The following is a 23,594-nucleotide window of genomic DNA, read 5'->3' on the forward strand; positions in this document are numbered from 1 at the left end:
CTTCTAAGCTATCTTTTACTTTTGAAAATTCTTCCTTCTTTTTGCTGCTCTATTTGGGTGAGTTCTATTGCCCTGTCTTCTAGATCACTTATCCTTTCCTCTGCTTCATCTAGTCTGATGCTGAACCACTCTAGTTTATTTTACACTTCAGTTATTGTATTCTTTGGCCCTGTGACTTTTGTTTCCTCCTGTGCTTTCTTATATTTTCTATCTCTTTGTGAAGTTTCCCACTGTGTTCATCCATTCTTCTCCCAAGTCGTTGAGTGTCTTAATTACCACTGCTTTTAACTCTTTTAATAAGTAAATTACTTATTTCCATTTCACTGAATTTTTTTCTGAGGTTTTATCATGCTCATTCATTTGGATCATAGTCCTCTAGAGGTTTTCTCAGTTTTCTTGAGACTCTGTTTCTATGTACTAGGTGAAACACTACCTCTCTCAGCCTTGAAGGACTGGCCTTGTATAGGAAATGAACCTTGTTGGTCAATGTTGTCCTAACTGAGAGAGATCTCAGTCAGCACCTAGTTTCAGACTTATTGGAAGCCAGACACTCAGGCAGCAGCTTTAGAGTACTCAAATATATATAGTCCTGTGGGGCTATCATTATAAACCCTGCTGGCCTTCAGACCAGATGGCCTGGAGGTGTTCCCTGGTAACAGTAGCAAAACTTGGGGCTTCAGGTAAGTGTATAAGCTCCTTTCCATGAGGCACCAGTGCCTGTAGCAAGGCACAAAGGATGGAATGAACAAAGATGCCCCCACCTCCCCCATGTCTACATTCCCTGAGAGTACCTCTGTGGCCTCTAGGTAGGTGGCAAACTTGAAGTCTGCCCCTCAGCCTCAAGTTCCAGAACAAGTAAGTATGCCTCTTTCCCAGAAAGACTGGGAGTGTTTCAGTCTTCTGTCTCTGTAGTGCTGTGGATGTTAGCCTGCCAAGAACTGTCTCTCTGTTACAGTCCCATGTGTTCCAGAAATGCAGGCCTCTCTCCTCTGGCTATCAGAGCCAGATGATTGGAGCATCTCCTATGTATGCTGTATGTGCCCAACAGTTTTAGCAAAGAAGCAGGAGAGCACAGGGCCAGGGCACACTTGCTGGAGCTATCAAGGTAGAGAGAGAGTGAAAAAATGGCACCTGCCAGTGCCTCTGCTCCTGGAGAGAGTCCCATAGGCCTTTGCCCCTCTAGCATATTCTTTAAGATGAGCAAACTTCACATATAATCTATAAACTTTTCAGACTGCAACTTTTGTGCTGGTCCCTGGGGTAAGTAAGTTGCATTCAAGCTCTTTAAGAGAAGTACTCTAGTTCCCTACAGCTCTTTCGGTTTCCTGGATGTGAGCCTCATTGTTTTTCAAAGCCAGACATTTTGGGGGTTTGTCTCTCCATTGCCAGTCTCAGGGATTGGGGTGCTAATGTGGGGCATGAACCCCTCATCCCTCAGGGAGAATTTGCAGATTTGTGAGATCACTCCTGATTGTGGGTCACCATGCTGTGGGTGGGGTTTTGGTGAGAATGCTTCTCAGCCTCTCCCACCAATCTAGATGTGGCCCTTTTGCCATTTGTTGTAAAGGAGCTGTTCAGCTAGTTTTCAGGTCTTTTTCAGAGGTAATTATTCCATATGTAGCTATAGATTCAGTGTATCTATGGGGGGTTGGTTCAGGACCTTCATATGCCACCATATTGGATGCTCTCCCTCAAGTTGCCTTTAAACACCGACTAAAATTAAACATTTAGTCTACATGCTATTTTTCTATGATCTGTATGGAAATAAACACAGCAGCTCTGAGGAACAACTGCATCATTATCCCATAGTCTTTGATCTATACTAAATATTTAATAAAACTAGTCTTCAAAGTCAAAAAAGAGGGGTGAGTTATATGGTATATGAATTATATCTCAATAAAGCTGTTATATTTTTTAATAAAACCTGTAAAAAGTTTATAAAGGTAAATGGTAGTTTGTTCTTGCAAGTGTCCCTTAGCTGTGAAATCTTGGATGTCATTAAAGTGATCTATAGAAGTGTTACATATATACTGGCAAAATGTTTAAAATGACATATAGTTACTAACAGAGTGCTTAGAATAGACTAGGCCTTAATGTATTTTTAAATAAAGGAATGGTTGAAAATTTGAGAAGGGAAACACCTGAGCAGTACTTATAAAAATTAAGCTTCCAGGTAACTTTCAAGAACATCAGTAATTGGATGTTTGGAGTCCATGACTGTCAACTCCTGTCTCCTGGATATTTCTGTAACATCAAGAACATCTTTTTATTTCAGTAATTTTGTTGAGAGACTATCAAATGCCCTAGAATGTGCTAGTTGTTGGGGAATATGGTTCCTGCCCTTAAAGTGTTTCACTGTCAATTTGGAGAGATCAATATAAACATTTGTACATAGAATTAACTGTGATAGGTACTATGAACTGTCTACAGCAGTTTGAAACTTAAAGCACATTTATTTGAATATTTTTATAAGAGTAAGTCTAGTGTTTTGGGGTAAATTTAGTCTTAAAAGGGAGCAAAACAGATTTGGAGACAAATCCAGTGAACACAGTGGTGACCTCAAAGCATCTATATGAATTTGAAAAACTGTAATATGTATTATGTGAAACATCTTTGAATTTTGAACTGCATAAGATGTTTAGTGTGCTTATAGATTCACAGGTCCTCCCATGTTTCTTTCTCCTTCAACCTTACATAGATCTTCAGCATAAGTTGGAGTTGCTGCTGTTAACTGTCTCATATTTTCCTAAATGTTTCTTTCTCCATAGCATCTAGAACTCTTGACCAATCTCTATTCTCTCACTTTCCCTGTATCTCTCATTTACCCAGATAGCTTACTGACATTGAGATTGTTGACTATCCAAAGTTGGCTGTTTCCAGAGTCCTGCCCCAGGCATTCATTTCCCCTCCATTAAAAGCTTACTATGGGCAATTTCATTTCCTACCACACCATGCCCTAACCCCTATATGCATATGTCTGGCAAATTATATTTCTAGCCCTAATTTTTCCACCCATATTTACAGCTGTCCAAGACCTACCAAGCATGCAAAGGAAGATAATTTCCTCCAAGTGATGTCATCTAATGATAAGGCTAATGGCAATTTTTCGAAAAACTGCTGCATAGTACAGTGGTATAAAGCATTCATAAGCAATTTAATGAGTTTTGTTTCAAAAATCAGGTTATCCACAGAGATTATTTACTGTGTTTTCTAAATGTGACTAAATCCTTTTGGCTATTTCTAGAGATCAAACCCACCTCTCAAACAATGATGTGATGCTATTTTGATGCTATTTTGAATGAAGATATATATATACACACACACATACACACTCAAAAGAATATACCACAAACTCAGAAAGCATTTCAAAAGAGTATAATTTAAATAGGTAGTGTCAGGATTATAGGTATCAACTTACACAACCTCCTAAGATTTGATGAGGATAACGTTTATTCTCATAGGTAAGCTGTGGTGTGCTTGCAAAAATAAGTTGTATTGTTTCAAAGTCAGTGTGTTATGGTGGATATTAGAAAGATCCAGGCTTGAAACCCAGATTGGCCTCTTAGATGAGTAACTTTGATCACATCTGCATTCTTTCTCAGCTTCAGTTTCCTCAATTTTAAAACAGCCATAGGGGCGCCTGGGTGGCGCAGTCAGTTAAGCGTCCGACTTCAGCCAGGTCACTATCTAACGGTCCGTGAGTTCGAGCCCCGTGTCAGGCTCTGTGCTGACAGCTCAGAGCCTGAAGCCTGTTTCCGATTCTGTGTCTCCCTCTCTCTCTGCCCCTCCCCCGTTCATGCTCTGTCTCTCTCTGTCCCAAAAATAAATAAACGTTGAAAAAAAAAATAAAACAGCCATAACTTGTTGCAGATGAAAAATTACATACATGTATAGCCTGAAACATGGTAGTGACTCAATAAATGACAGCCAGTATTATTATTACCTCAGTGAAATAGAAAGCTGTCATATCCACAGCTCTCTGCCTGATATTGTCTACCACCAGCTGAGAAGAAAAGTCAATTTAGCTACGCATTACTTTTCGAAAATCTTCCATTTTGCAATGAATTAAATGCCACAATGTCAACGTACACTCTGCAAGACAGCACATAAGGTTCTAGTGTCTGGCTTTCAGGGGGCAGGGTCAAAGAATTAACACTTTTTTTTTTTGGCTTCCTTGAGTGCCAGGTACTATCAGGCATTCTTTTTTTCCTTTCTTGTTGGTAAAAGAATGTTCTACATACCAGAAATAGGATGGAATTTCACATTCTTAAAGTTGTGGATATTGCTGTTTATGATTCTGTTCTCATTTTTTTCATAACACAATCATGAATAATTTTCTTCCACATTTAGGCATAGCTCAATTCTCCAGAAAAATTATGAATTGTTTGAGGAATATTTCAAATTGCAGACATGGAGTAAAGCACCATGAGAGGTGCATTTACTAATTTAAATATTTATTTTGTGGAACAACTAAAATGGTATTGAGAGAGCTGGAGAGTATAAAATTATTAATAAATAAAAAAGTACACTATTTAGAATTTTGAGCAAAACTTGTGGATTTCTAGGACTAAAAATGTTTTATCAAATTGATGCAAACTCTCCAAGCTCTTTCTTGGACTGTAATATTCAACAACAAAAAATTGATGAAATAAGAAAAAAAATAGAGACTTCTTTGCATATCACTTTAAAACCTCAGGGAAAAATTATTATTTTTATTTACTTAAAATGGACTCACTGGAGGTTATTTATGTTCATGTTCCTAAAAGCTGATGTATTTTTGATGGAAGTACATTTTGGATTAGGTTTGGCCTGCTGAGGATTGTTAAATCAACATACACAAACAAAAAACCAAGTTCGGCGAGCAAGAAATACAAAGTAGTATAAACAGAACTATTGCTGGGTGGGTGAGTCCAGTTGGTTCTCTCCCAAAGGAGTGACAGATTTCCCACACATCTAAAATTATCTGGAACTTGTTCTCAACAAATAATGCTAGAGAAAAATTCTTTCTGTTATAAATTATATGCTCCACTCAATGAATGCACAGTGCTACAGCCAGCAAAATTGTTACTCTAGCATCTGAAATATAAACATTATGTATTGCTTACAGGATTTCCAAGTTTCAAAGGTAGCAATAGGTTTAGAAACCAGTCTTTCTTTGGAAGGGAAAGAATAAAATATTTTCTTATAGAAAAGCTACAGATAATTTGTATAAGTTAAAGGACAAGGTTAAAATGTTAGACAAATATTAATTCCAGTTTTCTATAGGCAGTGCACAGGTGCAACTTGAACAGCATATTATATGGTATAATCATTAAATTCATTCAACCAGACCTTAGAGAGTTAAAAACATATATTCTGAGGAACAGGACTCCTCGGTCCAAAGGATGAGAATGAAACAGTGCAGAATATTTGTGTATCAAGGTGATTCCAGTTTCCAACTGGGAAAACAGGACTGTTAACACCCACATCCCCTGACAACTGTCCAATTATGTATATCACACTTGGCCTACTGTTTGCAGTAGAAGTAATCAATAAAGGATGTGGTTGAGTGAACATAGATTTTGGTTGAACCAATGCATGAAAACTTAATCATTTACTCAGAGAGAAGAAATCAAATAGAGCAGAGATGAAACAGCCACTAAGGGGTTTGTTGATTGTGCCACCAAGTTTGTGGGCCACAGATGAAAGTAATAAGGCAAATGGAATCAGTGACAGGAGAAAATGTAAAAAGCTATTCTTAATTTCATGAATTAATAGAAATGTTTTGATGTATTTTTGGGGGGTCATTTTTAGGAAATTTCGCATCAAAGCCTGGATGTTCCATTTTAAAGAATATATGAAAATTACTAGGGCATGTCATTTCTCTCAAGCAAAAAGAAATTAATTTCCAGTTATAACAGAAAGGTAATTTTCACACTTGAAACTTTGTACTGATTGATTGAAAGATCTCCACTGTGGAAAGTTTCCTAGGAAATAATTTAACCCGAGTTTGCAAGAAAATTCACAACGAGTATGGAATAAACCCAGAGGTAGGCTAGTTGTGACCAATATGTCTTGAATAATTCTCATTTTTGTGATTTTCTTCCCTCTAGATTCTTTTCAAAAGTCACCCTGATTATTTGGAGAGTGTGGCATTTCAGTAAAATGAGTTATTTCAGTAAATGAGGCAAAAAAAATGCCGTAAAGAAAACTGAGGAATTTTGCTCTCTGTATTTACTCAAATTGTCTGTGTAATAATAATATTTACTTGGTAATTTCTCAACTCATTCTCTCTTTGTTTTATGGACCATAATTCTGGCTTTTATAGCTGTGTCATACACAATTGTTATCATTTTAGAATATCAACCCCCCCCTTTTCTTCTAGTATTCCAAGTGTTGGGGGGGGAAGGCATTGTAATGCTTATTTTCTGTTATGCCCCTTAACCCCCTGTGCAATTAATATTATTCAGAACAAGAGCAAAAATAACACATCCTGTTCACTATTAAAACCTTCATCAATAACTCTCATGGCATGGCTGGGTCCAGCATTACCAAATGGACAATTCTGTATTACCAAGTCCTTAGTCTTGAGGGAACATGGTGTGTTTTTCAATCGAAGGTCAAAATAAATTCTTATAAGCATTTTAGAAGCTTCTAGCCTTAAAGATTATTCACCTTTCATGCACACTCGGCTGATAGCCTTAGACATACACTTACGCTAGTCATGGCTATCCTCTTCCATTTCCTTAAGAGATAAAATATATTTATAGAGATAGGGCTACCATTAGTGAAACTTGTGCAATTGTAAAGGTTCGGAAAAAGATTCAGAGAAGATGCGAAGCTCATATGCAGCTTGATTTATTTTTCTGCCATCACTACCATAATTTCCTCTATTTTGGTTGTTCTTCATTTCTTGCATGTTGCTGCTAATCTGGGCAGTTTGTGACTATGAAAGAGATAGATGTGTGTGTGTGTGTGTGTGTGTGTGTGTGTGTGTGTGTATCAAAGAACACTGAGCCCTTAAAGAGAATTTTTTTTAAATGACCACAATATCTGTATCAATGCATTTTTAGTAATCAGTGGACTTGATGTAATAAGGCTTCTTAGATATCTAGGATATGCTGTCCACCTGAAGAGGATTTTTGTTTTTGAAACATCTGTCTCTTTCTTGAGTTATTTTACATAAATGGTAAAAGAATATGCTGAGGCTTCTACTCCCCTGAGCGCCACTCCATAACTACCAGCAATATGGCAAAATGGCAGATGTGGATTGGAAAACTTACGGTGTCCCTGCAGTACTTCTTCCCTACGGCCCCAGAAGAAGCATCTCCTGTACTCTTTTGTGTATTGCATAACATGATAAAACTAAGAACCCATGTCTACCATAGAAATCATTGATGGCTTCATTGTTACTTAGTAGTAGATGGGAATTTTTTTAAGTGGAATTTGTTTCATTTGGTATGAAAGTGAGGTGGGGATCAATCTTCCTGCCTATTGTATGCTTGCCCCAAGGCAGGTTCTTAGACTGTTAGACTGTTGGAATAGAATTGTCCCCATTCCTACCAAAAACACACCCTACTTTATGGGCTATCAAAATAGCTGTATCCTGTTCCGCATCTAAACCCCAAATAACACTTAAGCAGCCAAATTAAAACATTAAATTGTCTGTCTGTTGTTGTTGTTGCGATTATTTACCAGATAATTGTTCAACTCTCCCCTTAGCTTTTACTATATGGACCAGGAATTCAAATCGTTGACCAGAGACTAAAATATTCCAAGCAAGGTGTCTGTTTTTTACAGGTGAGAATTATTTTAAGGTAACCTCATGTATCCAGAAGTTTAAAAAATAAAGACTATCAGTAACCAAAGGACAACATTTATGACATAGGAAGTACTCAATATCTGTTTATAAAAGGAAATGTTTTCCCCTGGAGTTTTATCTTTTTAGTTATGTTGGAACACATGTCATTTTATAAGAATTATTTTATAAACATGTTAAGGGATGCATTTATTTAACTGTACAGGCTTAGACCAGGTCTGCTACAAGGTCTGAAGCAAGACAAAAACTTCAGCCATTTTCTACTGATTCTGGGCAGTATTAACAGCGGAGTGAAGTAGAGAAAAACCTTGGATTGAGAGTAACTTGTTCTGTGAGTGTTCCGCAGGACGAGCAAACATTTCTAATAAATTTTAACTTGATAAATGAGTTATGTCTTGCAATATGAGTAGTACCTGATGCTGGATATCACATGATTACAACTGAGGCATTGGTTCTTGAAATTCACTTTGATATACAAGTGGTTTGGATTACAAGCATGTCTCCAGAATGAATAATGTTCGCAAACCAAGCATAATTTTTATTGTAATTTTAATAATCAAAATGAACTGCACCAAATGGCACAGAGTTGGTGTGTTACAAAGAGACATTAAACTGAAAACTTATAAATGTCTTCTTTGTGTTCAAACCCCTACTTTTTTCCAGGTGTTATGTGGAAAGTAAAAATTTAAGGGATAGTTGGGTTGGTTTTCCATGTACTAGTTACTGATCTCTACTTGGAAGAACCACAACACTCATGGGTTGCTTGCTTTACTCATGGCTGGCCCTGCTTTCCTAGAGTAAATATCCTTATTTTCCTTATAAATATGTCTGTATCCTTAACCATTTATGCAGTAATGACTGTATTGCCTTTTATTTGGTATTTTGTAGTATACGTTTCATTTCATTGGCATTGGTATTTTAATATTCAATTAATTTATTTAATAATTAATGATTACTATATTGGCAATGGTAATTATATAATGAAGATGTACTTTTAGTTCATTAGGTATTTAATCTTAAAAATTTTTTTTTTACATTTATTCATTTTTGAGAGAGAGAGACAGAGCATAAGTGGGGGAGGGGCAGAGAGACAGGGAGACACAGAATCTGAAGCAGGCTCCAGGCTCTGAGCTATCAGTGCAGAGCCTGATGTGGGGCTCAAACTCACAAACCGCGAGGTCATGACCTGAGCCGAAGTTGGACACTCAACCGACTAAGCCACCCAGGCGCCCCAGGCATTTAATCTTTTAAATGCCTTTTAAAAAAAATGTTTATTTTAAGAAAGAGAGAGAGAGAGAGGAGAGAGGAGGGAGAGAATGCCTGTGTAAGCAGGGGAGGGGCAGAGAGAGAGGGAGGGAGAGAATCCCAAGCAGGCTGTCAGCGCAGAGCCCAACATGGTGCTTGATCCTGCGAACTGTGAGATCATTACCTAAGCCAAAATCAAGAATTGGACACTCAACCAACTGAGCCACCCAGGCACCCCTTAAATGCCTCTTAAATAACAATTTTATCTTTTGAAACACTACCTTGTATGTGTTTGCAGCTGAAATATAGAAATTAGAACTTGACACAATCTATATCTCTTCTTTTTCTTCTTCATCTTACTGCTACTACTACCATTATTAAAAAGCTAGACATTGGGTATAAGATCACATACCCAAAACCATGGTCTTAATTTTAATAACTGTTCTTATTCTTATTCTATCTTGAATTAAATCATAATGTTAGAACATAGTGCAATAATTAAATGGAGTACACAACAATAACAATAAAATGAGTGAAGGGCAAATCATGTGCTTTCCATGGAAAAATTTGTATCAGAAGTTGTTCAGGTATACTTTTATTAAATTTTCTGTTTTAAATGAGATATTGGGAATATTGTTTTTGCATTCTGGTGTTTACCCGGATATGGATGCTCAAAGACAGATGTCTTAATGGAAGAAGCAAGATTGAAACATAAATGAAAACTTTCCTCAAAGAAGAGATCTCGAAAGGTTAGGGTGAGCCAAGTTACTGAAGCGTACTATATATTTCTGTGTTCTCTGCTTTTTTAACCTGAGATGTGACCTGATTTTTCCCTTTCATTCAAGGTCGTCACTAAACTCACAGAAAATCAAAAATAAAATAGTACAAAGGAGGAATAGACAAAGGAGAGTTTAGGTGCATATTTTAAGATACCACATTGGTTTAAAATAACTTACGATGAAAGGGTCACTTAAGAAGGGCACTGCTTAAAATTTAAGCAGGCAGTAATGGAAAGCGACAGACCTCAAACAATTTAAGTCTTTCACAGCTGAGTGAATTCACAGTGACAGCAAGACAAGGATGTGCTAACTTACCTCTGCAGGACCTTGGCTATTGCTTCATAGGCTCTCCCCAGGCTGAGATCATCTTCCAGGTCTATGGAGATTTTACTGTAAGTGTTAAGGACCTATCAGGAAAAGAAATACGTATTAAACATACAGCATGGCCAGATTCACTGATGTTTTCATTTCATAACAGAAAAGATTAAAATTAATAGCTGTTTTTAATGTCTCCATAAAATATTTTTTGTGTATTAAAAATTCATGTTGGTTTGGTTTATTTTTATCCATAGTATAACTTGTTTCACAGCAAACTCTTTAAGCCATGACAGTGAGGTCTTACTTTTATAAAAATAATTCTTTTCCTGCACAATCCAAAATTTTCCAATTTATATAACTTAGGTGTGAATAAATAATTGAATGGTTTACAACATTATTTTAAAATATGGTACTATTATCTAAGGTAATGTAAGGCAGATTACAATATTCTACTGTGGTAGCTTAACTATCATGTTCTTTCTATAAATAGCGGTTTTGTAAAGTGTGAATTTAGGTGCTAAGCAATTTCTAAATCTATCATTTTACTAGATGCATATCTCACAGTTTGTACATGTAGTCAGTATACACTAAAAATATTTCTTAAAAATGTACTTCATTACCAACAATCTCTTCAATAATCAAAAGATTATGGCTGCCATAGCCAAACATATGATCTTAATTTAATTTAACACTGACATCAACTTTATGGTATAATTTTCCTTTTTATTCTTTTTCTCTCAATGACCAGAAGGAGGAAAATATGTAAAACAAAATTCCTATTCTTTCTTCTTCCTTCATTGTTACTTGACCTAACCTATTACACACATGAGGACACAGGAAATCTCCAAAGGCCTCTATGGAAATCCTTTTTGCACATTTTCTAAGACAGAATTAGTGAAAGTCATTTGACAGCATTTGGAGAGAGAGGCAGGGTGAGGGAGGACATAAATACGTGCTTTATGCTACTGCCCGAATGAGGCAGCTTTGAAGAGTTAAGTATTAGAGGCAGTGTTGACATTTGACTTTACTTTCTTAAAGTTAACATTTGGGAAATAATTTCAATGAGGCCATTACGATACCGCATAACATTTGTTTGTGTGTGAGTGTGTGTGTGTGTGTGTGTGTGTGGTTTGCAAGTGACTGCTTGACGTAACACTGACATTAAAACTTACTGATACATATTCACCCAGTGTTTTAAACCTACAAAGTTAAAATTTTTGATTCTTATTTTTAAGCTTATTAATATGCTTTGTATAAACCCAAGGATATTATTTCCACTTTGTCTTGCATACCTGACAATACCTACATTAAATCTGATACGATTTGACATAGACCTTTCTGAGTTAAGGGGCAGAACTCATAAATTTTGTAAATTTATAAGAGACCTTATTGAATCCAAATACCAAAATATTTAGGAAGAGACCTTCTAGTGTCTTTTTTTGGTTGATACATTTTTATATATGACATTTTAGAACTTTACGATTGAATATTATTAGATTTCTTGCCAAAAACAACTTGTTTATTCACCAAATATCGTTACTGTGTACCAGGTGCTATGTTAGACCCCAAGAAATCTTAGTTAGAAGGGAACATGCTTGCAGCCCTGAAGGCGTTTACAGTCTTATGGCACAGAAGTTTGGGTTGATACGCTGTGTAAATTAGCAATGACTGAAGGCAGGGTTCCCCAGGGCTTACACCATGCTTCTACTGCACACTCTCCCATGCCCCTGGTCACCTGGAGCAGCACAGTAAGTCCCACAGGCACCCATTACCTTGAGGATGTGACTCTACCCTCTGGATAGGAGGGTAGGTGTTCAAGAAATGATAGGTAAATATTTCAGTGCTGGTGACACTTTAATTTGTGGCTTGAGAGAGTTCATACATCAGCTCAAACACTTTACCTAAAAACAGGAAACACACAGGCAGTAGGAAGCACATAGTTCACTATTGGCCCAGTAGGGAAACAATGAATGACATGAAGTCCAAACTGAAGACCTAGAATGTGCCATAGAGGAGCCCATCTAAATCAGGCAGGACCTCTGCTCCTCAGGAATGTGAACTCTAGGGGGAGACAGTAAATGCAGACAGGTGGATGGATGGCAAGAACACAAGGCAAAACTCAGCACATTGGGGAATCATATAGTTAAATCTAAGGGGTATAGGAAGGACATTGTTAAAATAAAGAGGAAAAACTCATAAAAGTGGAAAAATAACATGAGATTAAATATTGTGCTGAAAATAAAGACGTTTTACATTGATCTTCTGGTAAGCTACGTTACCTGCTTTTTAATTAACGTAGGCAAGGTATAATTTACAAGTGAATAAACATTAATCAATTCAAATCCCTAGGCAAATAGTGGAGTCTTTTTTTTTTTTTTTTACAAAGAATAATACTTCAGTACTTCAAGTGAGAAAATACAGTGTGCAAATCTGAGAGATCAACTGTACTTGGTTGAATATCCCTTTGGCACACAATATGCTGGAAATGAATCCAGATTAAGTTCTATCATCACAAATCGAAGAGGAGAGAATAAAGACTCTCAGATGCAAACTCTTTTGATGAACTGAAAATTCATCATGTATCTTTAAACTTTATTCACAATGAACTTAATCAACCTTTGTCAAAAGACAAAGGAAACATGATTAAGCACACTACTAGATAAATTTCAATGAACACCAAACTGTGTAGGATTACAAGGTTGTCAAAGTTAGAAAAATCAGTTCATATACCACACAAAAATCGAGCACTACATAGGTACCTAAATGGTTCCAATAATTTCAGTGAATAATGGAGATGAAGCTTTGAAAACTATTTCACTTCAAGTTTTAAAGGCAACGGGCCTCATCTTCCCACCAGAATAAAATTGATTTACTTGAAAAGGCATTTTCAAATAAAATCCCAAGTTCTTAAAATGAGATAATTTTTATTGGTCATCTAAAAACAAAACTAGTAGAATACTTAGCATAAAAAATGAGAATGTGCAAAAGAATCATGCTGGCAATATGCTACAAATTCTTTGAAGAATTGTTACTGTAAGATAAAATTTTAAGGGTCATTAATTTCTCTTGCTGCAATATCCTTCGAGGGAACACTGGACTTAAGTCAAGATTGTCACCTGTCAACAAAGTGAATGGGAGACAGTGAGAGAGAGGCAGAGAGAGAGAGAGAGAGAGAGAGAGAGAGATTGAGAAAAAAGCATAGAAAAGTAGCCTTGTCCTCCCAGATTATAAGAATATATTTTGTGCCTGAGCTTTGGTACTTTTCAGGGCAGATACATAAGAAGTCATTATTAGGCCTATTAATATCAAATGCCCAATTGTTCTATATAACCTTTAAATGTTTAGGATTTCCAGTTATGAGGGTGCTTGGAACAAAAGAAAATGATCTATTTTATATTGACCCCCACTTCTTGTCTTCTTCTATTTTCTCATTCCACATCTCTCTGCAATTCCTCTTTTACAGTCCCCTTATCTTAGACAACATTAAAACAGAAAGAACTTCCAGCAATAATGGCCCTTATATTTGTTTTCACAGCCAAAGCCTGCTTTAAACCACACTCCTGGCCTAACTCTCCCAAATTAGATGGAATCATCTCCCTGCTCTTTGGCCCAGCCAGCTGTTATAAGAAAACACTGTTCCAGTTAATTTGTTTTAAAACCTTTATATATTTTTAAATGATTGTAGATTCGCATGCAATTATAAGAAATAATACAGAGCACTCTCATATATCCTTCACCGTCTTTCCCCAATGGCAACATCTCACGTAACTACAGTACGGTCTCACACCAGGAAATTGATGTTGATAAAATTCATCCACTTTTTTCAGATTTCACAAGTTTTACTTGCACTCCCGTGTGTGTGTGTGTGTGTGTGTGTGTGTGTGTGTGTGTGTGTTTGCATGTGGGTGTTAATTTTAGGCTATTTTATCACATGCATCTATCCATGTAATAAACACCACTATAGCTAAGATACAGAAAAGTTCTGTTGCTACGATGATCCCTCACGTTACCCTTTCACTTTTAGTATGTTTGCTGCTTGGAAGAGAAAAGAGAAGTGGAGAAAAAATTATTTTTTCTTTTTTGGTTGGGTAAAAGAAAGATCTGCCTTAGGAAAAATTCTGAAATAACTTGGCAGCTGATCTGTTCCCTTTTGGCACACCTCCCTTAACCTTGTGTGTATTTCACCAGGGAAATTTCCTCAGCTAAGTGATAGAAGGACAGTAGTTGATTAAACTAGTTCATACTTAGGCGTGAATGACTGCCAGAAGAAGTTGTAGTTTTTTTTCAAAAATTTTTTTAATGTTTATTTATTTTGCAGAGCGGGGGGGGGGTAAGGTTAGAGAGAGACAGAGTGTGAGTGGGGGAGGGGAGAGAGAAAGCTGGGGAGGGGCAGAGAGAGAGGGAGACAGAATCTGAAGCAGGCGCCATGCTGTGAGCTGTCAGCACAGAGCCTAACAGGGGGCTCAAACTCACACCATAAGATCATGACCTGAGCTGAAGTTGGATGCTGAACCAACTGAGCTACCCAGGTGCCCCAAAGTTGTAGTTTTAAAAAGAGGATGCTTGGGGCGCCTGGGTGGCTCAGTCAGTTAAGCGACCGACTTCGGCTCAGGTCATGATCTCACAGTTCGTGAGTTCAAGCCCTGAGTCGGGCTCTGTGCTGACAGCTCAGAGCCTGGAGCCTGCTTCGGATTCTGTGTCTCCCTCTGTCTCTGCCCCTCCCCTGTTCATGCTCTGTCTCTCTCTGTCTCAAAAATAAATAAAAAACATTAAAAAATATATATCAAAAAAAAAATAAAAAGAGGATGCTTGCTAGCCCCAAGTCACTTCTTCTGAGTGGAGTTTTATGTGGTCTAACGAAGTGAAATGAAACAATTCAGATAGTGTGTGGCAGGATAATTGGGGACAAAGGTTATAAAACGAAAAAGAAAGGCCAGCCTTCTATTGAAATTCAGCCTTATGATATGATCCCTTAAGCAGGTACTGATTTTTATAACCTCTTTTTTGGGGTCTACTTCTATACCTCAGGTTTTCTAGAAGCCTCACACACTTGCCCACAATCTCTTTATCAAAGTAGTATGGAAGAGATGAAAAAAAGGTAGAGGGAAATGTGCAGCAGCAGATGTGAAAATCAGGTGTTCCTAAGTCATTGATACCTGAAAAGGTAACTCCCTCTCATTATCGCTTTCCTCATAATGCTCAACCTTCAGAACCAATATATTATGCAAAGTAATCTTCTAGTACATTCCATCAGATCATTAGATGTGACTGCAAGATAAAACGATATATATATTTTTTATGTACATAGGGTATATTACATATCTACATGTGTAATATGGATATATCCTTGCTCTTAAAGACCTTACTAAGGCAATAAGACTTATAGACATTGATATTATATAGTGCTGTAAGTCTGTATAAAGGGCTAAAAATCTAGTTCAAAGACATTAATTCATTAAACAAATACTGAGTGTCTTCCATGGGTCAAGTCTTGTTTTAGGTGCTAGGCATAGAGCAACAAATAATACAAAATCCCTGCCCCCGTGCAGTCTATACTGTATCTAGGAGATGGGGCAAAAATCTGTAATAAAATAAATAAATGAATGAATTTCAGATAGTGTAGGAGCAATGAAGAACTGGGAAAGGCTTCCTTTAGGAAGAGAAATTCAATCTGCATTTTAAGGGAATGATGGGATTGGGTCAGTGGGGAGGAGGGCAGCTTGAACAAAGGTTTGGGGAAGAGAATGAGTGATACAATGAGGAAAAAGCTTTACCAGAGTACACAGAAGTAACAATGTCCAATAAAAAGTCTGCTTTAAGGCTCATGCATAGAATGTTTTGTCTGATAACATGGACTAAATAATCATAGTTTTAATTGATGGTATGAAGTGATAAACTTTCAAGTTGCAATTTGTCTTTTTGATTACAAAGAGAAATCTGATTGTTGCTTTGAAGGTAAGGTGCGTTATTCACTTTCATTCTTTATTCTACATGCACAAAAATGTAGTCTTTTGCAAGACTTTTTTTACTCATAGTTTTTGTCTTTCTGTTTTCTAGGCTGCTCAATGTGTTTGGTTAAAATACGTCACATCCAAGATGCTGCAGGTCCTGCCTTGCTTCCTATTATGCAAGTTTTCAAAAAAATTAATGCATAGTTGTTCCTGTGTCTAGGGAAAGGAGAGGAAATATTCTTCTTTTCTCCCTCTGGCATAGCACTGAGCATGCACCACTCAAACTAATATAGATCAGTGACATGAAGTTAAAATGGGCCCCCATGCTCTGGTTGGTGACCCATTGTTACTGTAGGAAAACAACTCATGGAAACCACCACATAAAGTAAGTTCTAACATCTAGTCCATCTGAGATGGAAATTTTGTAATTTTGCAAAAGTTTCAAGGAGCTATAATCCTTTTACTTCACATTTTTGGTATTTTTTTTCTATATACATTTCTTTTTTCACTTACCAACCGCCCCTACTGCTCTCTTCCTTAGTTAATTCAATATTTGAAATCAGTAGGGACTCCTCCTCGGAGGGCATAGACTAGGCTTTGGAGGAGCCTTATGGGATAATTAATCAAATCTCCCTCTGGGTGTTCACATTTTCTTCAAATAGCATAGGCTCTCAAGTCACACAGGTCTACTACTGAGCTGATTGACATGTGTCAAGTCACTTAGTCTCTCTGAGCCTATTTCCTCAGGTATAAAATGGAAATGAATAAAGTCTACCTTGAAGGGATGTTATAAAGTTCCAATAAGATGAGGTATTAATAATAATACCTACTAAAGATTTGAATAAAGCAACTGTTTAATTTCCCCAAATACTTATCTTACTTACCTAAAGTGGTTTTCAAATGGGGGTGATTTTACCCCCTAGGGGATATTTGGCGGTGTGTGGAGATATGTGATGTAGTCGTAATTGGGAAGGTTGCTACTGTCATCTAGTGAGAAGCCAAGGATACTGCTAGATACCCTGCAAGTGCACATGGAAGCCGCCCCCCACCCCCGCCCCAACGAAGAATTATGCAGCCAAAATGTGAACAGTGATGATGTTAAGGAATCCTGATTTAGCCTTCACCTCAACCATTCTCATGATTGGAAACCATCCCCTTGTGAAGCTGGCCACTCTGTCATTGAAGAGGTAAGTGACACAACTATTGGTTAAGTTCAGCAAAATCTGTAACTTCTACCTGCTCATGATGGTTGTGTTTTGTGAGACAACACAAAATAAGCCCATCCCTCTTCCATGTGATGTTGCTGAAAGACAGCTATTTGCCCTCTTAAAAGCCTTCAAACATATAGAGTCATCCAGGAGACTCTGAAATGAATGAGAATGTAACCCCAACAGTTTAGCCACATTTGAACGTTTCCTTCTTAGTTTTGTCTGAGTTCTAGAAGAGTTTAAATAAACCCACCTGGACCAAAGAGTTCTGTGAAACAGCAAAGAGGCATCCATCAGGTTTGTTTGTAGAGAAGTTATGGTCTATTACCTAGGGTGGATTTTTTACCTCTTCTCCTTGCCCACTATAAAAAGATAGTACAGCTAATATTTTCTTATACATCTCCTACACAAACCCAAAATTGTGCCATTTCATAACAAAAGTTTGGCTCTGTGCTCAACAGAGTGCACTACTTTGAGGAGAAAAAGGCAATGACGCAGGTTTACTCTTGTGCAATAAGAAATATAGAAATAAAAAATCAAGTTTGCCATCTTGAGCTTGAAATCAACGTCAAATCTTATCGGAAATACATTTATTCTGATTTCTGGCAATCTAACCCCTTTAGCCATTTCACAGTTGGTGAGCAGAAAGGATGTTTCTGCCTCATTTACAGTGTCTGAACATGATTCAGACAATCAACTGCAACATTAGTCAAAGAAATCAGTGGCTAATGAATTCTGACAAGCACTGCAGTAACAGGCTGAGGACCAGACTGGACCATAACAACATTCAGAGTACTTTACTGGAGCCAGTAATCAGAGATGGCAAAAGACGGTTAAAAATGGGGGTAAACAGAACTGGTCTCATATCACTTAAAGGCTCTTATACATTTTTTTGCAAAGTCATAGTATCTGACATGTAGTAGATACAGTAATCCTTTCCTACAAATATGTTATATTGAATGAACACTGAGGACAAGGACAAGTGAGTCGGCATCTCTGTAAACTATAACACATAAAAGTAGTTAAATATTTTGCATTCTGCTGACACTATATTCTTAAGTTAGGAACAGTCTAGCCTTACTATTTATACTGACCATTTAGAGTATGTACTCTCTCTTCCTGAAATGCATTACTCATGATTTAGAGTAACTGTCACACATGGTTTACATTGCCCAACACGCAATATGAAGGCTACATGGTCTAGTGCAGAAAGGACTGAATGTTAAAAGATATGAGTTCTAGTTTCTCTTCTGCCATTAGCTCAGTGTGTGACTTTGGACAGGTCACTTGGTTACCTTGAGCATCAGTATCTAAGTCTGGAAGATAATGGGGTGGGACCAAACGATCTAAAATTCTCTCTTCCAAAAATATTAATTGGAGTTCAGAACCCTACATTGATATATTTAGTAATTTAAGATAGGCTCTGATTGTTTTCAAATATTTATCCTTGGCTTTAAAATCCCTGATAAATTTATTTAATTTTTTTTTAATTTTTTAAAAGAAACAAAATGATGAGTCCTTTCATTCAATTGAAATGTTACAGCAAGGAGAGCTGAATCTATAATGTTTGGGGTTCATATTAAATAGCCATTGTCATAAATGCAATAATCAGCACTCTTCAAAAATAGCCAATTATTTTACCACCTAAAATTTTAAAGACTTATGAAAATTCAAGGTTATCCTTAAGTTATGTAAACTAAATTAGAATTCGTAGTTAATCTCTCACATGCTAGGAGTTCACATTGCATTTTCAAATGCTTGGTTCTGGCTCAGGTCATTGCTTGCAGTTCATGAGTTCAAGCCCTGTACTGGGCTCTGTGCTGGCAGTGCAGAACCTGCATGGGATTCTCTCTCTCCCTCCCTCTCTACCTCCCCCCGCCCCGGCTCATGAACATGTTCTCTCTCTCTTTCTCAAAATAAACAAACTTTAAAATAAAATAGAATAATAAAAAATAAAAATTTTCTGAATCATAAATTGGAACATATTGTTCAAAACTGCCATTTCTTTAAAAAAAATTTTTTTTTTTTTTTTTTTTAAATTTTATTTTTCAACGTTTATTTATTTTTGGGACAGAGAGAGACAGAGCATGAACGGGGGAGGGGCAGAGAGAGAGGGAGACACAGAATCGGAAGCAAGCTCCAGGCTCTGAGCCATCAGCCCAGAGCCTGACGCGGGGCTCGAACTCACGGACCGCGAGATCGTGACCTGGCTGAAGTCGGACGCTTAACCGACTGCGCCACCCAGGCGCCCCTAAAAAAAATTTTTTAATGTTTATGTTTTGAGAGAGAGAGACAGAGACAGAGTGTGAGTGGGGGAGGGGCAGAGAGAGAGAGGGAGACACAGAATCTGAAGCAGGCTCTAGGCTCTGAGCTGTCAGAACAGAGCCTGGGCGGGGCTAGAACTCACGAACTGAGAGGTCATGATCTGAGCCAAAGTTGGACGCTTAATCAACTAAGCCACCCAGGCACCCCAAAACTGCCATTTCTAAATCAGTCATTATAGTTTAGTACTATTTTAATGAGAGACATATTTATGAAGAATTTTAATTCCAATTCTCAATTATTTTCTATGATGTAAATCAGCATAAAAATATTTATCCTGTACAACCCAATCATAATGTGAATTATATTTATAGCTCCTTCAAAAAAAATTTTCGCTGCCCTCAATTTCTTGCTAGGAAAATCCACTAGAGGCTTTGTTTCATATTTTGCCAGAGGGCCCTTGAAGAAAGGCAGTCCAGAAATCTACGAGGTGGCCGGACATAAAAAGTTCTACTTGGTGGAAGACTATAGTGATTAGTTAGCTCCATCTTAGGAAATGCAGACCCACTGAGCAGCTGGTAATGGCAGAAGTGAGGAGGTGCTCCAAGATAAATGAACATCAAGAGAGTGGTTGGATTATGCCAATAGAGTGAATCCAACTGACCGCTGCTGCTAAGGGGATAATAAGAAAACTCAGCCCCTTTTGACCTGAGTCCTCTGGTTCCCAAGAATCTTTCAGTCTATGAACTGCAACTGTCTGCTGATCCCAAGTATTCATGGGATAGGATGCATGTACCTATCAGGAATCTTTACAATCGCTTCCCTTACTTGAGGTAATCTGAATGACTCTCTTTCTTGTACCTGCAAAATAAAACTGAGAAACACCGCGAGATAAAAGGGCTCTCTTGAGCTAATGTGGCAAATGAATAACTTCAAGGCCTTCCCCTGTCCATGTTTACCAGTGAGAGACAGTACATGTTGATTCTTTCCATGGCAACCCACCAACAAAAACAGATTCTATAAAGTGATTAGAGTTTTCATTTGCAGAAAAGATTTTGAACGAAAAAAATGTTTTTTTGTAAACTAGGATATTCTCAAACTCCACTTGTTATGTTTATATGAAGATGAAAAGGGATTGTGACAAATGATTCCATTATACCTACGATAACATTACCAGTAATTTCAGTTGTCTGTTATTTATGGAGACTAAAGATGGTGGTGGCAAACTGAATCAAATGAAGTGCCAGTCAAATCTAATCTGACCACACAGGTATTGTCACTCACTTTGTCAGTGCAGAGATGTCAACATTTATGTCTTGCTGGAATGTGTGGGACTCTGGGACCCTCACTCCAGCCACACAGACCTTTCACTATCAGGAATGAGCCCAGTGCTGTCCACCTCCACGTCCCTCTGCCTGCATTGCTCTTTCTTACTTCACTCCTGACTCTTCCACTCCCTGGACACACACACCACTTTCTTGTGCTATTCCAGCACTTACCACAGCATCATATGGATCTACTTATTAATATTTGTCTCCCTTGGGGCGCCTGGGTGGCTCAGTCGGTTAAGCATCCGACTTCAGCTCAGGTCATGATCTCATGGTTCGTGAGTTCGAGCCCTGCGTCGGGCTCTGTGCTGACAGCTCAGAGCCTGGAGCCTGCTTCCGATTCTGTGTCTCCCTCTCTCTCTGCTCCTCCCCTGCTCACACGCTGTCTCTCTCTCAAAAATAAATAAAGATTAAAAAAAATTTTTTTAATTATAAGAACATATTTGTCTCTCTCCAATTAGGTCCTAAGTGCCACGAGAACAGGAACCATACCTGTTTTACTCTCCATTATACCCCTAGCTCCTACTTTTATGTTAATGTTGAATACTGCTGAATGAATATGGAAGAGCCCTTGGAAAGTACTAGTGGTGAAGTACCTGCAGAAACATATATAATGAGCTTCTATATTATATAATACCCCTATAATTATATTAGTAATGTATTTATAATTATATATTGTCTTCATAAGAACATTACACATAGCTATTTGCCTTAAAGAAAAATAAGCTATTATAAATTATTACGTAACATATACATTACACATAATATACATTACAGTTTATCACACACTATATATTACATTATATTTTCTATGTTTTGCATTGAATATCATTCAATAAAGGAAGAAACTATGGCACACTATAACTATGGTAAATGGAAAGTACGGGAACTTTTTCAGTTAACAGCCAGTCCTGGAGAGAATTCAAGTATCAGCAAACAGGCCAAATTCTTAAAGGCGGGCTTAAATGACATTTCAAAATGACGTAAGAACCCCCTACTAAATGTGTGCTTGTTTCATCTAATCATATTCCCAAATAAGTAAGTTTCCATTACGAACCCATTATGCTCGGTGAGGACAAGCAGATCCGAGGCTGAGATTGTTAGATTAGTCATGGTATCTTGAGTAATAATTCCTCCTCTCTGTGGAGGGAGTATAAAACTCTTTTTCTCTTTCTTTTAAAATCTAGACTGATGAGAGACATATATAGTTACTATCTTCCCAAGTAACAAGCTAAGACAGACAGGTAAGCAGTGAAAAGTCACTAGCTTAGTGACAAACCAAGTTCCTCAGCTTCCCCTGAAGGGGTGACGTACCAACCTTCTTCCATTGGACCACTTGGAGCATAATGGTTTCTGGCTCCACAGGAAAGGATCAAAGTGTGTTCTATATTATCCAGAAGGTTTTAATAAACACTAATACTGTGAAAATTTCTATATTTCTGCATGAACCAATTCCCGCTCGGAGATTTGTCTTTTCCCCGAAGGTAGGGCCATCATCTATTCATAATCTCTCTTACTAGATTTCTTCCTCATTGAAGGCAAGATTCAATAAAATTTCATTCTGCTTCCCCTTTCTCAGAAATCCATGAAAGCCTTGAAAAACATTTTGAGCATATTCTCTCCGTGCAATTTGATATCCTTTCCACCACAGGCCATTATTCTGGTAAACTCAGTAAACCCTAATTTAGATCCACGGTGTAATGCTTTCAGATCAAGCTGGGTGAACACGTTTCTTTAAAATAAAACATGGTAGGAAAGTCTTTCTCTGAATGCTTGCTCACAGAGGAAGCTTCATCTATTTCCCTTTTGCCGTGATGGAAGAGGCAAGAAAACAATTTATGAGTCATTTCCATTCTGACAGATGCGGCCATGACTGGAAAGGCGATGCCTGCCAAGAGCTTTTATCAAGTAGGTTATAACAACTAGTAATAAGTGTAAATAATAAATGGTTGGAATCTTCGGGGAAACAGTGGCAATACGAAACGATTTTTGGTACTTCTGATGGGGCTCTGCCACTCTTGGAATTCCCTGCCTTCCCAGTAGAGTTTTGGCCTGACAATAAACAACAGTTTAGTACTTTATCTAATCCCAGCCAGGAGGTGAGTTCAACAGCAAGCTTTTGCAGATGTTCACATCCAATAATCTATCCATAATTGATGAAACAGGGAGGTCAGATGTAATGGCTGCTACTATTCCAGCAACAAATAAATGGTTATTGACAAAACAAGCCAGTGTGGCGCAGAGCGCTGAGCAGTGACAGGCATGCGGCGGTGCTGGGCAGAGGCGGGGAGGGCTACTGGATTCCTCAGCCAGCCGTGTGGCAGGAGGGCCACAATGACACATAAGCAGATGGAGGTGACTTGGAGAGGAAAAGGGAGGTTGCTGAAGTACAAAAAAAAGACGAAGACAGGCAGAGGCAGAGAAGAAAATGATGAGTGAGCCCTGGGCAAGGCTGGGGACCCGGGTGAGTACAAATGTGCGAACAGTTCAGAAATGCCTTTGAATGTGTGCACTGTGATCCAGATGTCTGGTTGCTTTTATCACCAGTGTGTCTTCACTCATAGAGCTGGCTGTCAAACTGTGCAGCCTAGGTGACTCTAACACCAAAGTGCCTGCATGGGATGCTTTGCTGCCCAGACCCTCCCTCCCACTGAGGGACATCCATCGATATTCCATTTAGCACTGCAGATACCGTCTTTTCCCTA

General features: G+C 37.9%; 1 protein-coding gene across 1 annotated transcript in view; it reads right to left on the reverse strand.

The window, feature by feature from the left end:
- The window catches only part of TTC29 (tetratricopeptide repeat domain 29), a 236,176-nt gene that overhangs the window by 101,748 nt on the left and 110,834 nt on the right, over window positions 1–23,594 (reverse strand). The window contains exon 7 of the mRNA XM_047090368.1: window positions 10,138–10,229. Coding sequence (XP_046946324.1) covers window positions 10,138–10,229 — 92 coding nt within the window. The remainder of the gene's footprint in view (window positions 1–10,137; window positions 10,230–23,594) is intronic.

Source organism: Lynx rufus, unplaced genomic scaffold (assembly GCF_022079265.1).
Source record: "Lynx rufus isolate CCGP_SWC_20201006 ecotype Redwood Valley unplaced genomic scaffold, mLynRuf1.p SCAF_3, whole genome shotgun sequence".
Classification (NCBI taxonomy): Eukaryota; Metazoa; Chordata; class Mammalia; order Carnivora; family Felidae; genus Lynx; species Lynx rufus.